Below are 19,855 nucleotides of genomic sequence, written 5' to 3' on the forward strand. Positions count from 1 at the left end.
GGGATTCACCCACCTCCTCACGATGGTCGATAGGACCACCAGGTGGCCAGAGGCCGTCCCGCTCACATCTACAACGTCCGCCGATGTGGCCCGGGCGTACATCGGCACTTGGGTTGCCCGTTTTGGCGCCCCCTCGGACCTCTCTTCAGACAGGGGGCCCCAGTTCACTTCAGAGCTCTAAGGTGCTGTCGCCCAGGGGTTGGGGGTAAAGCTCCATCGCACCACTGCATATCATCCCCAGGCTAATGGATTGTGTGAGAGGTTCCATCGCTCCATGAAAGCTGCTCTCAGGGCCAGCCTCCGGGATGACAGTTGGGCCGACAGACTCCCGTGGGTCATGTTGGGCCTCAGGACAGCCCCTAAGGAAGACATCCAGTCCTCATCCGCGGAGCTCGTCTATGGCCAGCCGCTGCGGGTTCCCGGGGAGTTCATGCCTGACGCCACAAGCCCCTGGTCCGCTGCCCGTCAGCGGTCGGTTCTCTGGGAGAATGCCAAGATGTTTGCACCAGTGCCCACATCTCAACATGGTTTGCCTCAGGTCCACGTCCCGCCGGATCTCTGTACAGCGGAGTACGTCTTTGTTCGCCATGACGCACACCGGGGGCCGCTTCGGCCGCCTTACGACTGGCCTTGCCACGTTCTGGAGGCCGGGGACAAGTCCTTCGTGGTCGACATCGGCGGCAAACCGGACCTTTCGGTGGACCGCCTCAAGCCGGCTCACTTGGACCTAGACCAGCCCCCTCGGTCGGCTCAACCCTCATGGCGGGGCCGTCCCTCGTCGGGTAAGTCCCCGGTTGGCCCGCCCACCTCCAAGCTAACAGTCCCTGCTCGGGTCATCAGTCGTTTCGGCCGGGTGGTTGAGGCCCCCCGAAAACTGACATTGCCTGTGCGAGTGAATTCTGGGGGGGCGCATGTGGGGGTTACCCCATTGGGACATAATCCACAGGCACGGGACCAGTGGGGCTATTGATGGTATGGGCGTGGCGTGCGCTCGGTTGTTGGAGCCACGCCCCCTTGAGAGTGATTTTGTGTTATAAAAGATGCATGAGTTCCGGTCGCGAGTTAGTTCTGTTGGAATAAAGGAGCTTTGAACAAGCTGAGAAGTGTCTCGCCCTCTCGCCATCCGCAACTCCTACACTATATTGTTTTTCCAATTTTTCCAATTTTCCAATTTTCCAGTTTTTCCAAACACGATGGAATAATATTTACCGATATGAACAGTGATGTGGCTTTTGTTGAAATTCTACGTACCAGGAGAGAGTAGATCGACTCCTAACGAACTCTTCCTATACAGTGCGTATCAAAAAAAAAGGTAATCCGAATTCAAGGGGTTAATATGCAAAGGTTATTTAGTTTGACAATTTACATGTGGTTTACCAATTATGAGGAGATCCTCAGCTTTCCATTGATGCCTTTCATGCATCATTGCTGTCACACATGACGGAGTACATGTTCATTGAAAATGACAAGTTCAAATCGCATTTTAACAAGTTTGGCTAATCGGTGCAAGACGGTTTTTAAATGGATGCATTACTTGTCGACTGCCAAGTTGATTATGTGAAATTGTTAAGCTGGTCTGGTAATCGTCGGTTGCGTCATCCTTTGTACAACTTTGTACATCCTTTAAGATGGGCCTACAGTGTATGGGTTTAGAGACAGTCTGAGTCATTGAAAAGATGGTTCAACTTACGACTGAACAGCGGACTTTTGTGGTTACAACCTTTCACCAAACTGGAAGTTTGCAGCGAACTCGTGATGCGTTCAGGGAACGTTTCCCATAACGGGAGCCTCCAGCAGCCAAAACCATCTGGGCGAATGTTAGAAAATACCAAGAGCATGGCATTAGCCTCAACCGCAACAAGGGGAATTCTGGTAGGAGGCGCACTGGGCGATCGGAAATGAACATTGCAGCAGTAAGGCAGCAAGTTTTGGAGCATCCTATGGATACCAGCGCAAGACGAAATGGGACGGGATTGCCTTTGGCAACATTCAACCGAATCACAAGACTGGACCTCCACCAATATTCATATCGGATTCACATCCGGCATCAACTTACCCCAGGGGATTTTGCCAGGAGGCTGGTGCTTGCCAGATGGTTGATAGCACGTTGCGAAGCAGATGTCAATTTCCTGCGGTATCTCGTTATCGGCGACGAAGCTGCTTTCACCATGGACGGCAAGGTCAATACCCATAATGTTCTTGAATATGTACCGACAGGACAACCCCCGGAATTTAATTTTGACACCAACATGAATCGACAAAAGTGGACTGTTTGGTTGGGACTTTGTGGAAGTGGTCAGGTGATCGGACCATTTTTCTTTCAAAAGAATGTCAATGGTAACAGGTATCTGCAGATGATCAATGATGACGTTTTACCGCAGCTGGAGGAGAACTTTGAGCGACAGGTTCGTGGTGTCTTCAGATATCTCTGGTGGGCCCAAGACTGCACCCCAGCACATCGTCTTATCACTGTCCGAGATCGACTGAGGGAACTCTTCGGAGACCGAGTCATCGCCCTCAACCATGCAGTGGAATGGCCGCCAAGATCACCTGACCTCACACCATGTGATTATTTCCTTTGGGGACATTTAAAGAACAAGGTGTTCATAACTCCTCCCCGTGATCTTGACGAATTGCAGGGCCGTATTCGACATGAAGTGGATGCTTTGCGCAATGACCCGGCTATGGTGAGACGAGCAGTTCAGGGCATGCACCGCTGCTGTGAGCTTTGTGTTGAAAGGGGAGGTGGACATGTTGAAGGTGTGGGTGCATAAAGGCCAATCATTCCTGAGAAAAGTTCACATCTGATGTTCATTTTGCACCAATTATCCTGACTTGCATCGATTAGCCAAACTTGTAAAAATGCCATTTGAACTTGTCATTTTCAATGAACATGTACTCAGTCATGTGTGACAGCAATGATGCATGGAAGGTATCAATGGAAAGCTGAGGATCTCCTCTTAATTGGTAAACTACATGTAAATTGTCAAAATTAATAACCTTTGCATATTAACCCCTTGAATTCGGATTACCTTTTTTTTGATACGCACTTTATAAATGTGCGGCTCCGAAGTAACACGGCAGCATGTGCAAAGTGACTGAGAAACAGGTGTAGCAGCGGCTTCCGTGTTACAGATTCGGCGCGCACTCTTCACACATAAACGTGCGATTGAGAAAGAAGTGTAGCGGCCGCTTCCGTTTTGCAGAATTCAATCATTTTACAAAATGGGCGCCATGTACTGTTTAGATTTTGATGATTTGCGTGTGATATGATTCAACGGATGGTTATATGAATCATTTAAAATAAAAAAAGCCTTCAATTTCTGATATTTTGCCTTTTCATTTGGGCCTCCCAATTGAAGCCCTGCCCGTAGGGTGGGTAATTATAATAAATAATAATTAAAAAAATCATAATATAATGATATTATTAATATATAATAATAATAATATAATAATAATAAATATAATAATATAAATTATAATAATAATTATATTTTGAATAATATATATTTTTTAATAATAACAAATTAATGTAAGTTTTTAATTTTGCAAACAAAAGGAATAAATGATAAATTAAAGCGAGTGCAATAAAACAAAGGGGCTGGTGTGCAAGGTGAGGGGCATGGCAACGAAAAGTGAAATCGTCATGATACAACTACAAGCAAATGTTTAATCGGTATATAACCAATACACACAAGTTGAAGGAGTAATAGGAAAGAAAAAGGTGGAAGAGAAAGGAAAATGAAGCAGTGTAACTCAGTTACACTTCACAAAGAAATTGTAACTGTGCAACAGCCACGGCCTCTGATTCCCTGCCAGAATGAACATTGTGAGATAGGGCTTGCATGTTGCGGTGCAGAGATGACAAAGGAAATGTGAAAAAACATCCCAAGTCTCTCCTTGATGAAACCTCAACTGCACAAAACCACGAAGGTTGCTGAAGGGGAAACTGTTGCATCATCGTCGCATATTGAAATTGCCAAGCAATGGATTAGGATCTGGAGAGGCCGATTGGAATATACTAGACTAGCAAAGGTACCCGGCGTTGCCCGGGTTCCAAATATGTAGAAAGTAAATGACTTGACTTATAGCAAGTTGTTATGTAGTTCATGTTGTATGCAATTATATGTACATAACATAAGAACTTGCTATAAGTTAAGTCATTTAAGTTAAAAAAGAGTGAGTGAGTTGGTGATTTAGGTCCAAGTTCAATCCATTTAGGGACTATATCTCAGAACGGGCCACGTTTGGTGGCTTCACAAATTTTTGCCGCTGCTGGGATTGGAATGCGGATCGTCTGCGTGGCAAGCAAGCACATGATCCACTGGGCCACCAGCGCTGCCTAGGTAAAATATTAACAGACATGTGTTTTAGTCAGCATGAGCTCTGGGGTAGACAACATTTCTTGTTCTGCCGTTTGGTGCTCTGATGAAAAGATGTGTGCTTGCCCCAACACGTGAGCATGCAACGTAGAGTTGACCATGAGAGAAACATGGACTTGTCAGTTCAACTCCAGCAACCTTGAGAGACTGTCCCTGAGACTTGTTGATGGTCATCGCAAAAGATAGTCTCACTGGAAACTGAAGGCGCTTGAACTGAAATGGCATATCTGTTGGGATGATGGGAATCCGTGTAATAAAAACATCCTCTCCCTTGGCACAACCAGTCATAATGGTGGCTTCGATCACATGGGGCATAAGAGTTTTGACAGCGAGTCTTGTACCGTTACAGAGTTTTGGTGCATCCAAATTTCGTAGCAACATAATGGGGGCTCCCACTTTCAGTTGCAGATTGTGAGGTGGAACGCCAGTGAGCTGAAGAGAGTTTGGAAACTCTGTTGGATAGTTGACAGCATCGTCAAGATCAACTACAGTGTCAACTGACTTGTACCATGTGGATTGGTCTGGTAGCTGTTGAATGATGGTGGCATTAATATCCTGCACAATGTAATTTTTGGGAGCAAGGATGGCACGTTCACAAAGCCACTCATGGTTTTTATAATTCTGTGAGAGGCTAGGATAAACCTTTAATAGCATTTCTTCAGATGTGTTGATGATTGTTCCACAATTTGGGGGTATTGTGACATCTCCAGTCTCAGTGTCTACTGGTAGCTGACCATTGCCCAGTTGAAGCAAAACCTTTGGAAACTGGCCTGCTGAGACATCTCTATTAAGTGCAACTCTCATGTTGGTAGAAAGATGGAGTTTTTCCACTCGTCTCCAAATATAGGATTCTTTGAGGCATGCTCTCAACTCATCAGCAGGTGTACCCTTTGGAATGACTGGTAGAGTTTGCCTGAAATCTCCAGAAAGCAAGAGTGTGACTCCACCCATGATTTTAGTGTTACCTCTGAGATCCTGTAAGGTGCGATCGAGAGCCTCAAATGCAAGTCTGTGAGACATTGTGCACTCATCCCATACTATCAGCTTGGCCTGCTTTAGAACCTGTGCCTGTCCAGATCCTTTGCCAATATTGCACACAGGACTCTCATTGTGGGCCAGGTTGAGTGGCAGCTTAAAGGCAGAATGAGCAGTCCTGCCACCTGTGAGCAAAGTTGCAGCAATTCCAGATCAGGCCACTGCCATAGCAATCTGCTGTAGTGAACGAACCTGTGCCAAAATTACGTTGATCAAAAACGTTTTGCCTGTTCCACCAGGGGCATCAAGGAAAACAATTCCACCCGAGTCAGATGTCAACAATTGTTTGATCCTTGTATAAGCTTCTTTTTGATCTGGAACCAAGAGTGGTTCATTTTGGTGGACATACTGTTGCAGCTGTTGAATGTCATAGGTGGTTGCCTGAAGCATCTCTCGACTGAGAGTTGCAGGTTCAGTTCGTACAGGAGCAGGCAGTCCACACTGTTGAAGATCCTTGCCAGCCATGGACTGTACAGTATTTTCAATGAGTACCAGTGCTTGGTTGTACATGGCAGAGGTAAACTGCAGGTTTGGGTTTTTTGACTCTTGTTGTGCTTGATACAGTATCTCTTTTGTCATGCTGTCCTGGTGATTATGCCAAAGTTGCTTAGGATTGGATGGTGAACAGGCACAGATAATGATAGCAAAGAGGCTCCTCATCTTGCTCGGAGAATGCGAGACTGCAGCCTCTTCCAAGGTACTGTTCCAGTGTGCATCATCTTCCAAGAGACCTCTTCTCAGGCAAGCTTCACGGTATGTTGCACAGACCTATCCAGCAACTGTCTTGAGATCCTGGAATGAGGTTGGACCATGAATGTTGTGCAGGAGGAGTCTGAGATAAAAGCACTCAGAGTTTCTGGGATGAACAGTGTTGTAGACACGACCTAACACTTGACTGGATCTGATGTGAGGGTGTCCAGGGATTGTTGCACCTTGCTTTCTTGGCTGAAATGCCTTTTTCCCTTCTTGCCAGGTGTAATATCTGGGCACTTCACAGTAGAGAAGACTTCTAGCAAAGGAATCCTGTTTGCACAAATCAAAGAATGCAGTTAGTTTGGTCCGAGGTGGCTGCTGGGCTCGCTGCAGCGCGGTTTCTTCTGTGAAGTAAACTCTTTCCCCATTTTCCAAAATGGATCTCAAGATGCATAACATTGGGGTGGCGTTCATGAATGGGAAAGTTGAGAATACGCCACACAGCCTCATTACGGCTGATGTAACGACCCATCTGATATGCTGATACCTCATCATTTTTGGTTTCCTCTCTCTGCAGACCAAAGACTGCCTGATCAGTACCTTTGTTGACGTACTTCAAGACATACTTGATAGACTTGACTGAGTAGCATGCCTCAACATTGATGTGTGATTTGAAGATGCGTGAAAGGAGAGGGTTGAAGGGCACCACCCACTGGTTGTCAATGACAATTTCTTGTTGTTTCACTCTGAGAGTAGTGGCGAAGGGGGGGTGGGGGGCGGTGGAATGTTTTGGTTCATCAGTGATTCTGTGGTGCATAGGGAAACCCGTGCCAAATTTTGTGAAGATCCGTTGAGAAATGGCAAATTTGTTCCCCGGGGGGGGGGGGGGGGAGACGGTAGAATTTTTTGGTTCATCAGTGATTCTGTGGTGCATAGGGACCCCAATGCCAAATTTGCTGAAGATCCGTTGAGAAATGGCGACGCTGTTTCAGAACAAGCAAACAAACAAACAAACAGACAACCTTTCACGCTTATAATATAGATAGTGTTGGACATCCATCAGCAAGTGTTTTTAATTTTGAAGAAAAAAAACGTTCCAAACAATCAAAAGACAAAAAAATTTCGTGACTTTTTTTTTCGCTCTGTGCTGGAAGTTTATATCTACTCCAAAATTGTTACACTTGGGAAGGTAATGAAGATATTTTCATCTTTTGTTTTAAAAGTTCTTTTTTAATGATTTGCTTTTGAGCTGACATTATGTTTATTTCCTAAAAAGTGAATTATGTTGCCTGAGGAAGTGGTTTTTTAAAAATCTGAACAATTTTCTCTAAATTTTACTTTTTATATCAGCTACTGTATTCTACTTTGAAAAGAAATATGCAAATGTTTATGTTGTGCTGATGTACTTGCTAGGTGTGCTGGAGACTCTATTGTCCGTATTGGTACACCCCAGTGCATCGGCACGTCTGGCTGCAGCCTGGTGCCTCCGGTCGCTCGCTGTGGCATTGCCAGCCCAGCTTGTGCCCCTTCTCAGCAGCTGCTCAGAGCGCCTTGATGCTCTTCGTGCCTCACCCGACGCAGTCACTGGATTCAGCTGTGCCATTGCCGCATTACTGGGAGGTGTTCAACAATGCCCACTCGGCATACCACACACCTGGGGCAAGGTAAGACCTGCAAGCATCTGTTACTTTCCACATTCCCTCATTAAGTTGTACATCTATTACTAAAAGGGTGTGTGTGTGTGTAGTTGGTTGTTATCTCCATTTGCGGTTTTCAGGAGATGGAACGGAGTCCTCCCAGGACCTAAAGTATCCTCCTCTTCGGTAAGGGATCACTGTTCATGGACCAAGCTGTTCAACTTTTTCAGAGTTTTGCTCCAAGGTCTCTTTTCAGGATCGTCACCGAACCCCGGATTGCCTCCAGTTGTAGTTCATTTGTGGTAATATTCCCGGGGATGGTTTTTTTAAATCTCAGTGAGGTTCTTCTTCACCATTCCTGTTCCTCCAATTAATCACTGGTATAACTTTGCTGCTCTTCAGCTTCCAAGATCTCTTGACCTCATTTTTGAGATCCTGGTATTTGGTCATTTTCTTGATTTCTGTGTTGTTTAGGCCCAAGTCGCTGGGTACTGATATCTGAATCATCAATGATGTATTTTCCTTTTCGTTCCTGAGTACAATGTCCAGACACAATGCTTTGTTTTCTATGTTCACGCTCGATGGAACCATCAGGTCGTACATGAGCATGAAGTTGGCTGTGTGTGTGTGTGTGTGTGTGTGTGTGTGTGTGTGTGTGTGTGTGTGTGTGTGTGTGTGTGTGTGTGTGTGTGTGTGTGTGTGTGTGTGTGTGTGTGTGTGTGTGTTCAATCCCTTAATCTTCTTCAATCCCTTACATCCCTTAATCACATGCTGCCAATGAGAATGATCAAAACTGTACCACCTACAGTCCTTTAACTGAAATTGTTTTGTTACATTGACTCTGAGTTGTGTGGTAGAGTGACCATTTTGAGCCAAGATATCTTGCGTAGCTTATTCTGTCATCGGAGAGGTACTAGGCCACCATAAATCAAAGTGTTTGAAAGATGCAGCTCCAAATCAGACTCGCAGGTTGCTTTGATGAAAACAAGCAGACGTTGGGCAATGTCTAAGCACAAACTCAAAAGAGCAAATGTTAAGACATCAAGATGGTGAAAAATCTGATGCTAAAATTAATGGACTGAAGCTGGAGGATATGCCATCCTGATGTCATTTACTGGAGTTGAATGCTCAGTTATTTTCCTCTTCAGTCAGTGGCTTCAGGAGGATCTGAATCTCAGGCCTTGCAGTCCATCTTACATGAGTTTATGCACTTCAAGAGTGTGGTTGTAATGGTGCCTATACAACAAACTATTGATGGATCCTTTGGCAACAACCTTAGATTCAATTACGATACCCAGTCGATCCGCATCCTTGTAGCATTCCCAATTATTCCAATCAATGCATGCAGGTGTAAAATTATCATCGATTTCAGATGTTTATGTACTGTACCTGGAAACTCCATTTTTGAGTGGAATGTAACAATACTGCAAGGTTTTATATGGAGAACGTTTTATTTCATTCCAAAACTGTGCTAATATTGTGTTTTAGAAATACAAGTCTATAATCACAAGATTGTTGGAACAAAATCAAACATAATATGGAGCAGCTTATGGCCAAATTTGGTGGCAATTCTCGCTGCCGAATCTTTCGCTGAACAGGTTATTTTGCACCATATCCTTTTTAATTTTTAAGCTACCCTGATATATGTTTAAGGAGTCTTTTGACTAATTTGGGTCAAAGTCTATCATATCACACAAAGTAACGCACTCCCAATATCTTGCTGCTAAAGATGCCTGTGCACCAAGTTGCCATCCTGCTCTGTATCTATACATCCCATTAGTTGCCCTCAACAAAGGAGAGGTTATTGCATTTGGGTCTGTATGCCTGCAAATAATGTGCTAACGTAGGCCATAAACATCAACTAATGAGGTCTGGAGTACCTCTATAAAGTGTCTACTATTAGAATGTGAGTACATCTATCTATAAAGTGCAGGGTGTTACACAAAGACCCAGGCAACCTTGGTTGTTAATATATTTAGTACTCCAAACGATACAACAATACCCTTTGGTTCATATGATACAGAAACTCATAAAATTTTCTTTATTTTTAGGTCTGGTGGTTTAATGTAAACGCAAATGGTGACTCCACAGGAGAAAGCTTAGAGCTTCAATTGGTTCATAGAGATGAGATCTGACACGCAGGTTCAGCGTAATTTCCGTACAAGGTATGGAAGGAATCCACCATCACGGAATAGTATTGGAGAGTGGTACAAGATGTTTAAGGAGACTGGAAGTTGTCACAAACAGAAAAGTACCGGTTGACCAAGCACAAGTGCAGCAGCCGTTGAACGAGTGTGTGAATCATTTAACAAAGTCCCAGAAAATCAATCCGACGAGCATCCAGAGAACCGGGACTACCAACCACCACTGCACACAGGACTTTACATGAAAATCTGAACCTTTGTACCTATAAGGTGCAGATTCTGCAGGAACTCAAACCAAATGACGGACCCAAATGCATGGCAGATGTTGAAGATTACCTGAAAAAGGTCATGTTCACAGACGAAGCTTCTTTCATGTATTGGGAAAGGTCAACCAGCACAATGTGAGGATCTGTGGCTGTGAAAACCCCCATGTGGTCATTAAACACATACGCGGTAGTCCAAACTACTCTGGACATGACATGTCCAGTCACTGACATGACATGTCAGTGACTGGACAGTGACATGACAGTCATGACATGTCAAACTACTCTGGACATGTAAAGTCCTGTGGTCACTCTACTCTGGACATGCTGCTTCTGCTTTCTCAACAATGGATGGAGGTCCTCAATGCCAAACAGGAAATTAGAGCTGTCTCCCTTGACATTTCACGTGCCTTCGATACGGTCTGGCACCCTGCTCTGCTCACCAAACTCTCCTCCTTTGGTATCCATGGAAATCTCCATGCATGGCTGGCAGACTTCCTCTCTGGTCGTAGTCAACGTGTGGCCCTGAATGGGTTTCTCTCATCTCTTCCTGTTCAGGCTGGAGTTCCCCAAGGTAGTGTTCTGGGCCCTGTGCTTTTTCTGGTCTTCATCAATGATCTCTCTGACTCTCTTGAAAATCCTCTCTATCTCTTTGCTGATGACTCTACTCTCTGTCGCTCCATTCCTCATCCCTCAGATCGGCAGTCTGCAGCCTCCTCACTCTCTGCAGACCTGGACAAAATCACAGACTGGGCAAACAAATGGAACATGTCTTTCAATCCTGATAAATCTCACACTCTTACGATGTCTCTCCAAAAAGACCGACTGGAAAACCCTCCCATCCACTTTCTGAATAATCCTCTCCAAGAAGTTCTGTCACTCAAGCTTTTGGGTCTCACTATTTGCCATGATCTTTCCTGGGAAAACCACATTTCAAATCTGGCCTCCAAAGCCAGTCGCCGACTGGGCATCCTCCGTCGTGCGAAGTCCTTCCTTGGCACACCTGAGCTCCTCACCACATACAAGGCTTTCATCCGCAGCTCTATGGAATACTGCTCTCCCCTCTGGTCTGGTGATCCTGCCTCACACCTAGCTCGTCTTCACGCTGTTGAAACCAAAGTGTTCAGAATCATTGGAATCTCCCGCGATGAAGCTAACTCCAAGGGCCTTTCACTCACTCACCGCAGGCAGGTTGGTGGTCTTTCCGTCTTCTACCGACTCCTCTCTGGCCTTGCCCCCCCAGCTCTCTCTGGGCTCTGTCCCCCAAATATTCCTACAGGTCGCACAAGATCTGCCTGCAACCCTCTTATGGTTAAACTGCCAAAATCAAGACTTGCTGCTCACCTTCACTCCTTCATTCCTCTTTTCTCCCGCCTCTGGAACAAACTCCCTCACCCTCTTCAATCCCACTCCACCCTCCAGGTCTTTAAAACAGCTGTTCACCACCATCTCTTATCCTCCCCCATCCAAAACCTTGATCTTTTCTACCCCCGCTAATTTCGGTCCCCTTGTGTTTTATACCTCTTCCCACCCCCCCCCCCCCTTCCCATGCCTCCTGCCCCCAAGCCCTCCCCCTCCCACACTTCTCCCTGCTCTCAAATGTTGTGGTTGTGTGCTTCCCCTTCTCTCCCCATCTTGTCTTCCGCTCCCTCTTTTTGTATATTTTGTTTGTCTGGTTGATTTGTTTGTGAAATAAATGTTAGCTCTTTCACGAGCCTCGATTCAGTATACAAACAAACAAACAAACAAACAAAAAAATAAAAAAATAAAAGGCGGTCCGTTTTTCTTTGCGGAGGATACAATGACCTCAACAATTTCCATGAACATTTTGGATTCACCTTCCCACAGATTGAAGATCTACAACCCGATATCATTTTTCAACAGGAAGGTGCTCCCCCTCATTGGGCCTTAGTTGTTCGAGCCATCCTGAATGAAAAATTTCCAGGTCGCTGAATTGGCCAAGACGGACCAACCGCCTGGCCCCCACGATCACCAGATATAACCCCTGTTGAGTTTTTTCTGTGGGGGGTTTGGCAAATATGTTGTCTACAACACCAGGGTGGCAAACCTGCAGGATCTTCATTCTCGGATCACAGCTGCGTGTGCACTGGTGGATGCAATCGTGCTGAGCCAAACATGGCAATAACTCGTTTACCGCCTTGATGTCCTGCACGTGAAAAACGGAACTCTTGTTGAAGCGTATTGATGGCGTGCACAAAACTTTGAGTTTCTCTATCATATAAACCAAAGGGTATTGTTCTATCATTTGCGGTAACAAATATATTAATAACCGAAGTTATCCGGGTCTTTTTGGAACACCCTGTATGTACAGTACATTTAGAATGTGAGTACGTCTGTAAAATACTGTTATGAATTTGGTAATGCAACATCTAGAGCTAGGTAGATCTGAATAGGTAGGTATTCGGCTGTCGTGACAGGGACTCTACATGTAATAAGTTATTGATGTTCAGGCGGTTGTCGGGGTAAGATGTATGAGTGTGGATCTACCTGGAGATTCGAGTGTTAAATAGTGAGGGATTAAAGGTAACGCCCCTGTGAGTATCACCTAGTAATCAAACCTTTGTCCTTTATGGCACTGCAAACCACATAAACATTAGTTAGGTCCTTAGTGCAACATTAAATAATTCCCTTTCCCTGACATTGACTTCGTAATAAATGGGCACCACCAGGCCAAGAACACCGCCACAATACACCGCCACCGTTTACACCTCCAAGGCCTACAAACCTCGCCTGCGCACCTCAAAGGCCTACCAACCTCGCTGGCACGTGTTACACCAGGACCGCGGGGTCACGGACGGGAGATGTCAGGAGTCGCATGCCGCAGAGGGCGTGACCTGGGCGAGTTGGGAGGCTATGATTGGCTGAGGAGCGCGCCAATGTGACGTCATCGGCCACCAATATAGGCGACGGTCGGACGCCATTTCGGAGTTCGAGTGGAGTCCAGAGTTGAGTTGAGTTCAGTTCGAGTGGAGTCCAGAGTTGAGAGAGTTGAGTCGCAGAGTTCGTTGTTACAGTTCCGTACCAGAGTTCGTGGCAGTTGGCACAGGACACGGTTCGTTGCACAGTTCGTCGGAGTTGGCACAGGACACGGTTCGTTGAACATTCGTGATCACAGCTCGTTGCAGTTGGCAGTTGGCACTTGGTTTTGGTTGCTTCGTGCAGCCCTGCGGTGGACCGTTGGAGCAAAGGAGCTCGTGGTGTGTGTGGGCCGTTGGACCGACGAGGCCTGGTGGCGCTTGGAGGCGGACGCAGAGGGCCGTGGAACTTGGAGCGAGGTGTGCGATCGGGCCGAAAGGAGCGGTGTTGGACGGCAGCCACAAAGACGACGAAAGACCAGATAAGCCCGAATCCGCGTACATTTTGAACGACGTGACGTGTTCTTTTCGTAATTAATCTCCCTCGTTTTGTGTTTGATATCAGTCGTGTGGGGACGTCCCGATTTAGTTATTAGTATTACCGGCGCGTGTTTTTTCACTGTTATTACTTTTCAATAATAAATCCTTATATTATTTTCTGTACATATTTGAACGCAGTTTCCTGGGTGTTTCATTTTAATAGATAAGGCTGTGGAGCTCGTTGCGTCTGGCCTCCCGCGCGTTTAACTTTGTGTTGAGCTTGAATCCGCCATTGAGTTTTCGCCTCGGGAGTGTAAAGTCTCGCAATTGGTCATCCGTGTTACCCTACGGTGTTCACCAAGGGTAGTCACGCGACAAGTGGTGTCAGGAGTGTAGGATTTGAACCCGTCGGACAAATTTTTTTGTCCGCGGCGAGACATCGACACGGTCGGACAAATTTTTTTGTCCGCGGGGAGACATCGACACGGTCGGGCGTACATTGCGCCCGACGTTCGAACGCAAAATTTTTATAGTCGAGGCAGAGAAATTTAATAATCAATCGGGCAAACGGAGCGCGATATCGCGTCTTCGTCAAATTTAAATTGTTTCAGGAATTATTAAAATAAATACGCGCGCGGGAAACAATCTTCCGGAAAGCGGATGTCGGAAATTGATGAGATGGAAGTACGCAGCGAGGCCTCCGTCAGCGTCGGGAGTGAGCCGGAAATAGGGGAATTAGATGCAGAGGTGAGCCTTGGAACCTCCCTCGTCCCGAGCACCAACCTATCCCCCTCCCCCACCGGGGAGTCGGGAGCAGTAGGAACGGCCCCGACAACCGACCAGATGTTGGGTCAATTGCTTCGAAAAATTGACGGGCTGGAAAATAAAATGGAGTCCCAGGGGAAGGAATGAAGGGAATGAGTGATCGATTGGAGGAACAAATGGGACAAATGAAAAGTGGGTTGGAAAATAAAATGGAGTCCCAGGGGAAGGAATGGAGGAATGAAATAAAGGAAAGGAATGAACAATTGGAAGGAAAAATTGGGGAAATGGCACAGCAGCTGGGGGAACGAATTGATGGCATAGAAGGGAGAGTGCAAAACCAAATTACGGACAGACTGGGGAAATTTGAGGGTAAAGTAGAAACTCAAATGGGGGCACAGGAGAAGCCAAAGGTGGCAAAAATTGAATCGGAACGGGGGGAAGCTAGATTGGGAACAGGAGAGAGTACGGCCCATGCAGATGTGCGCGGGGCTCAGGAGCCGGGAATGGCAAAATTGGGAATTGCACAGGGAATGGCAATTGAAGTAAATGGGGAGACCGCAGGTCCACAGGTGGATGGGGAATGTCCACAGGTGGATGGGGAATGTCCACAGGTGGATGGGGAATGTGTACAGGTAGAGGGGGAATGCCTGCAGGTAAACGTGGAGAGTCCACAGGTGAGCGGGGAAGGAAATTTGGAATGTGAGAGTTGTAATGGGGAATGTTTCCCACATTCTGGCCTGGTTGTTTATCGGGACCGTGTGGATGTGACAACACCCCAACCGGGGGATGAATTTGGAATTGTGCAGCACCAGGGCGGTGGTGCGGAGCAAGAGGGGGTAGAGTTTTTGGGGGTCCATGCGATAGAGCCGGACCGGGTATTTATTGAGGATGATTTGATCCAGCGGCTGGAGACCTGTGACAGTCCCATGGAGGTAGAGCTTGTTCAGGCCCAAAGGAGCCTGGGACATGAGGTGAGTTGGTCCGAGGAGGTGGTTGGAATGACCGAGGGGACGCTCACTGTACACTGCTATTTGGAAACCGAGGCTCCAAAATTGGACAACCAGTTGGGGGAGTGTGTTGGCTCCGGGCTGGATTTGGATCTTGGAGGATCGGGAGATAGAGCTTCTGGAGATTTGGTCCCTGTAGGGAATTTGGATCAACTGCAGGGAGGGGCAGAACAACCGGTGGTAGAGGTTGTTCCCTGCAGCTGCGGTTTGGCGGTGGGAATGAAAATTTGTAAAATAAAATTTAAAATAAAATTACAATGGGAACTTGATTTGGAGCAGCCATGGTTGGGATTGGTCCCCGGGCTGCGGGATTTGGACATGGAGAGGTCATGGGTGATGGCCTCGGGCAAAAGTTGCCCCTTTCAAAATTTGGGTATGCCGGCCAGCTGGGGGGCTGTGATGGCGAGATTTGGACGTGGGGTCCAGCCTTGGGTGTCGAGGTACGACCTGGGTCCCACGGGGGGTCTGGTGGAGTGTGGCGTCCCCTGTCCGTCGGGGCGCCGTCCGAGCTGGTGGCTCGGGCCGGCAGGGTCACCGGACCCTGGTGGGGGTTAAGACCTCCAGGGAGGTCCGAGGTGGTTTCTCAAGCCTGGGATGGCAAATATTGAGGACCACTAGGGGGAGGTGTTGTGGGTCGCGCTTTGGTGGTGGCACTGCGGACGGCCAACTTGGGACTGATGTGGTGACCACCCGGGCATGCGGCCTGGCACTCTCCTTCAGGGACTCTGGGACAACCAGCATGTGGTGACCTGGCATGGTGGTTGGTCTATGGACGCGGGTCAAACCGAATGGACAGGGATGGAGATAGCCTGCCGGACAACCATTGGGGCATCTGTGGAGCGTGATGGTGTGAGTGACCTTCCACAGATGCTCCGTTGTGATTTATGGACTCTCGGGTTGGGAAGAGAGCCATGGGGATGTGAATCGGGAGATGTGTAACGAGCCGAGCATATGGGCCATGCTCGGCTGGCATGTGTATGGCAAAGCATCCTTCTTTGGTGAGGTGAGTGAAATGTGACAAATGGTTGGCATGGGTAATCTGTGGGTTAGATGCAAATTTAAGGGTGGATTTTGAAATGCCATGGTGGACGCTGTACAGTGACGCCATTATTGATCCAGGTGTGTAGACCAAAGTGTTGGAGGCTGTGATGAAATTAATAGGGTAGCAAGACACAGCTTTCATCTGGTTGCGGGGGCAACTGTGCTGATATTTGGGACGCGGGATGATGGGGATGTAGTTGTGTAGCCTGAGGGTCAACGTGGTGCTGTGCGTGTCCGAGGTGTGTGGACCATGTCTTCTGGGTGAGTCTCCTGGTGGAGCATGGCTGTTGACTGGACCTTGGTGTGGTCAAGTGTGGGTGAGCACTGGGGGGCTGCAGTTCTGTAGTCGGACTGGGGGATGATGGGGAGGTGCAGGGGACGTGGCTGTAGGGATGCCACGCACTGCGACCGTGCCCCCCAGGGCCGAGGTTGTGTGTGCGGTAGTGTGTGTTGTGGCAGCAAGTGCTCACCACATTGGCCAGCTGGGGCTGCTGCAGCTGTGTTCCTCGCAGGGGGGCCGAAGGATGGATGGTGGGTCGCGCCCTTATGGACACTCATGGGCCATGTTGGCGTTTTGACTGCTCACCTTGTCCCGGTGACCCTTGCACGGTAGAGGTGCAGAGCTGTCGTGGCCACAGGTAGTGTAGTGATGATCACCGTTGGATGCGGATCCACATACCTGCCAGTGTAGTGGGGACAAAAGAGAAATTTGGAAGTATTTGGTTGGCCCAATGTGAAATTTTGGGAATTGTATGGGTGGATGGCACCTTTGAACCTGACCAACCTGCAACTACCTGCACTTGAGGTGAGTGTTTTGAGGAGTACTGTCCCAGGCTTCAGGATTTGCTTTGGGAAATTGGGGACATGTAATTTGGAGTTGGGAGGCGGGTGAGAGTGATGACATGGCCGGTGAGGGGATGGAATGGGAGCCACAGTGTCTTGTGGGTGGCGTATGTTTTTGTATTGTGGTTAGGTGTTTTGATGTGGTCGTGAGAGTGGAACCTGGAGAGTGAGTGATGATTATTGGAGATAATGAGGGGCGATAAATTGTGCTTTTTGGAAATGTGCTAATGGAAAGGTGTAAGGATTTAATGATTCGAACTGTGAATGGGATTTCACATTGGCAGGCCATGGCAAGCCTTGTAACACCTTTTACACCATCTATGAATTGTACTGAATTGTGCTGAGTTGTGTGGAGAATTGAATGGCAGCGGGGGAGGAAGTGTGTTTTGGGGACCATGGGTGGGGAAGGTGTGTGTGTCCGCAGGTACAGAGCAAGCTCTGAGGAGCGATGCCTGCGGGCCCCCCTCTGCGGCAATTACCCCTGGCAGCCGGTGGTAACTGGAAATTGGAGCTCGTCGGTGGAGGGTCTGGTTGGGCGCCGCGGGGTGAGGAAGTCCCCCGGTGACCCGTGTTGCTGCGCGAAAGCAGGAGGCAAAGGAGCCTGGTGTGTGTGGAGACCCTCACCGGCGAGGTAACGGCGGAAAGGGGCTGTTGGGCTGTCACGGGGCCAAGAGGTAAAGGGGGGGGGGGCAATGAACTTGTAAGTCGGTTGACTTGTTTTTGGGACTGCGGGCACCACAGCCTGATGTGCCCCCCACCATCTTTTTGTGCGGTACCTCCCCGCTGCCTAGTTGAGGAATGCACACACACGTGAATGACATCAATGCCATGGTCCTGCAGGGGGTGTATTGGGAATAAGTGCTTTGTTGATTTTTGAAATGCCTTGATGACCTATGGAATGAGAATGAGTGGTTAAGGGGTCTGTGTAGCATGAATGTGGGCGAAATCCACCGAGCCGTGTCACTCACCTGTAACATCTGGACAGGGCCCGAGGAAATTTAGGGGGATGCATTGGGGATGGCCCCGCAGGTAAGGTTGAGTCTTGTGGCATCCACCGGGGGACGCGGTCTGTAGACCGGGGTATGTACAAAGGTTAGAGTTTTGAGTTTTGGAAAGATGGTTAAGTTTTGTGGTTAAGTTAGTGTTGTGTGTTGTTGTTTCCTCCCTCCACAGGAACAACGAAGAAGATGTACATACTTGCATGATGGTTAAGGGGTTCAGCATGTTAAGGAAGTGTAGGTAGGTAGTCCGACTCACTTCCCACAGCCCTTCCTGATTTATTTCATAGGTTAATTAAGTGTGTGACAGTAAGTGTTAAGGCTGGAATGGTAGCCCTGCGGTGAACCTTGCAGGAGCTACGGTTCCAGGGGGGGGGCTGTGTTATGAATTTGGTAATGCAACATCTAGAGCTAGGTAGATCTGAATAGGTAGGTATTCGGCTGTCGTGACAGGGACTCTACATGTAATAAGTTATTGATGTTCAGGCGGTTGTCGGGGTAAGATGTATGAGTGTGGATCTACCTGGAGATTCGAGTGTTAAATAGTGAGGGATTAAAGGTAACGCCCCTGTGAGTATCACCTAGTAATCAAACCTTTGTCCTTTATGGCACTGCAAACCACATAAACATTAGTTAGGTCCTTAGTGCAACATTAAATAATTCCCTTTCCCTGACATTGACTTCGTAATAAATGGGCACCACCAGGCCAAGAACACCGCCACAATACACCGCCACCGTTTACACCTCCAAGGCCTACAAACCTCGCCTGCGCACCTCAAAGGCCTACCAACCTCGCTGGCACGTGTTACACCAGGACCGCGGGGTCACGGACGGGAGATGTCAGGAGTCGCATGCCGCAGAGGGCGTGACCTGGGCGAGTTGGGAGGCTATGATTGGCTGAGGAGCGCGCCAATGTGACGTCATCGGCCACCAATATAGGCGACGGTCGGACGCCATTTCGGAGTTCGAGTGGAGTCCAGAGTTGAGTTGAGTTCAGTTCGAGTGGAGTCCAGAGTTGAGAGAGTTGAGTCGCAGAGTTCGTTGTTACAGTTCCGTACCAGAGTTCGTGGCAGTTGGCACAGGACACGGTTCGTTGCACAGTTCGTCGGAGTTGGCACAGGACACGGTTCGTTGAACATTCGTGACCACAGCTCGTTGCAGTTGGCAGTTGGCACTTGGTTTTGGTTGCTTCGTGCAGCCCTGCGGTGGACCGTTGGAGCAAAGGAGCTCGTGGTGTGTGTGGGCCGTTGGACCGACGAGGCCTGGTGGCGCTTGGAGGCGGACGCAGAGGGCCGTGGAACTTGGAGTGAGGTGTGCGATCGGGCCGAAAGGAGCGGTGTTGGATGGCAGCCACAAAGACGACGAAAGACCAGATAAGCCCGAATCCGCGTACATTTTGAACGACGTGACGTGTTCTTTTCGTAATTAATCTCCCTCGTTTTGTGTTTGATATCAGTCGTGTGGGGACGTCCCGATTTAGTTATTAGTATTACCGGCGCGTGTTTTTTCACTGTTATTACTTTTCAATAATAAATCCTTATATTATTTTCTGTACATATTTGAACGCAGTTTCCTGGGTGTTTCATTTTAATAGATAAGGCTGTGGAGCTCGTTGCGTCTGGCCTCCCGCGCGTTTAACTTTGTGTTGAGCTTGAATCCGCCATTGAGTTTTCGCCTCGGGAGTGTAAAGT

General features: G+C 47.9%; 1 protein-coding gene across 3 annotated transcripts in view; it reads left to right on the forward strand.

Moving 5' to 3' along the window:
• HEATR5B (HEAT repeat containing 5B) overlaps positions 1-19,855 on the forward strand; it is a 96,470-nt gene that overhangs the window by 15,810 nt on the left and 60,805 nt on the right. Inside the window, exons 10-11 of one of the 3 annotated variants that reach the window (XM_078781728.1) lie at positions 7,524-7,774; positions 7,858-7,933. In XM_078781728.1, the coding sequence (XP_078637854.1) occupies positions 7,524-7,774; positions 7,858-7,933 (327 nt within the window). The remainder of the gene's footprint in view (positions 1-7,523; positions 7,775-7,857; positions 7,934-19,855) is intronic. The other 2 variants (XM_078781729.1, XM_068124387.2) reach the window with 2 other exon arrangements.

This window comes from Myxine glutinosa, chromosome 1 (genome assembly GCF_964187855.1).
Source record: "Myxine glutinosa chromosome 1, kmMyxGlut1.1, whole genome shotgun sequence".
In the NCBI taxonomy this organism is placed as follows: Eukaryota; Metazoa; Chordata; class Myxini; order Myxiniformes; family Myxinidae; genus Myxine; species Myxine glutinosa.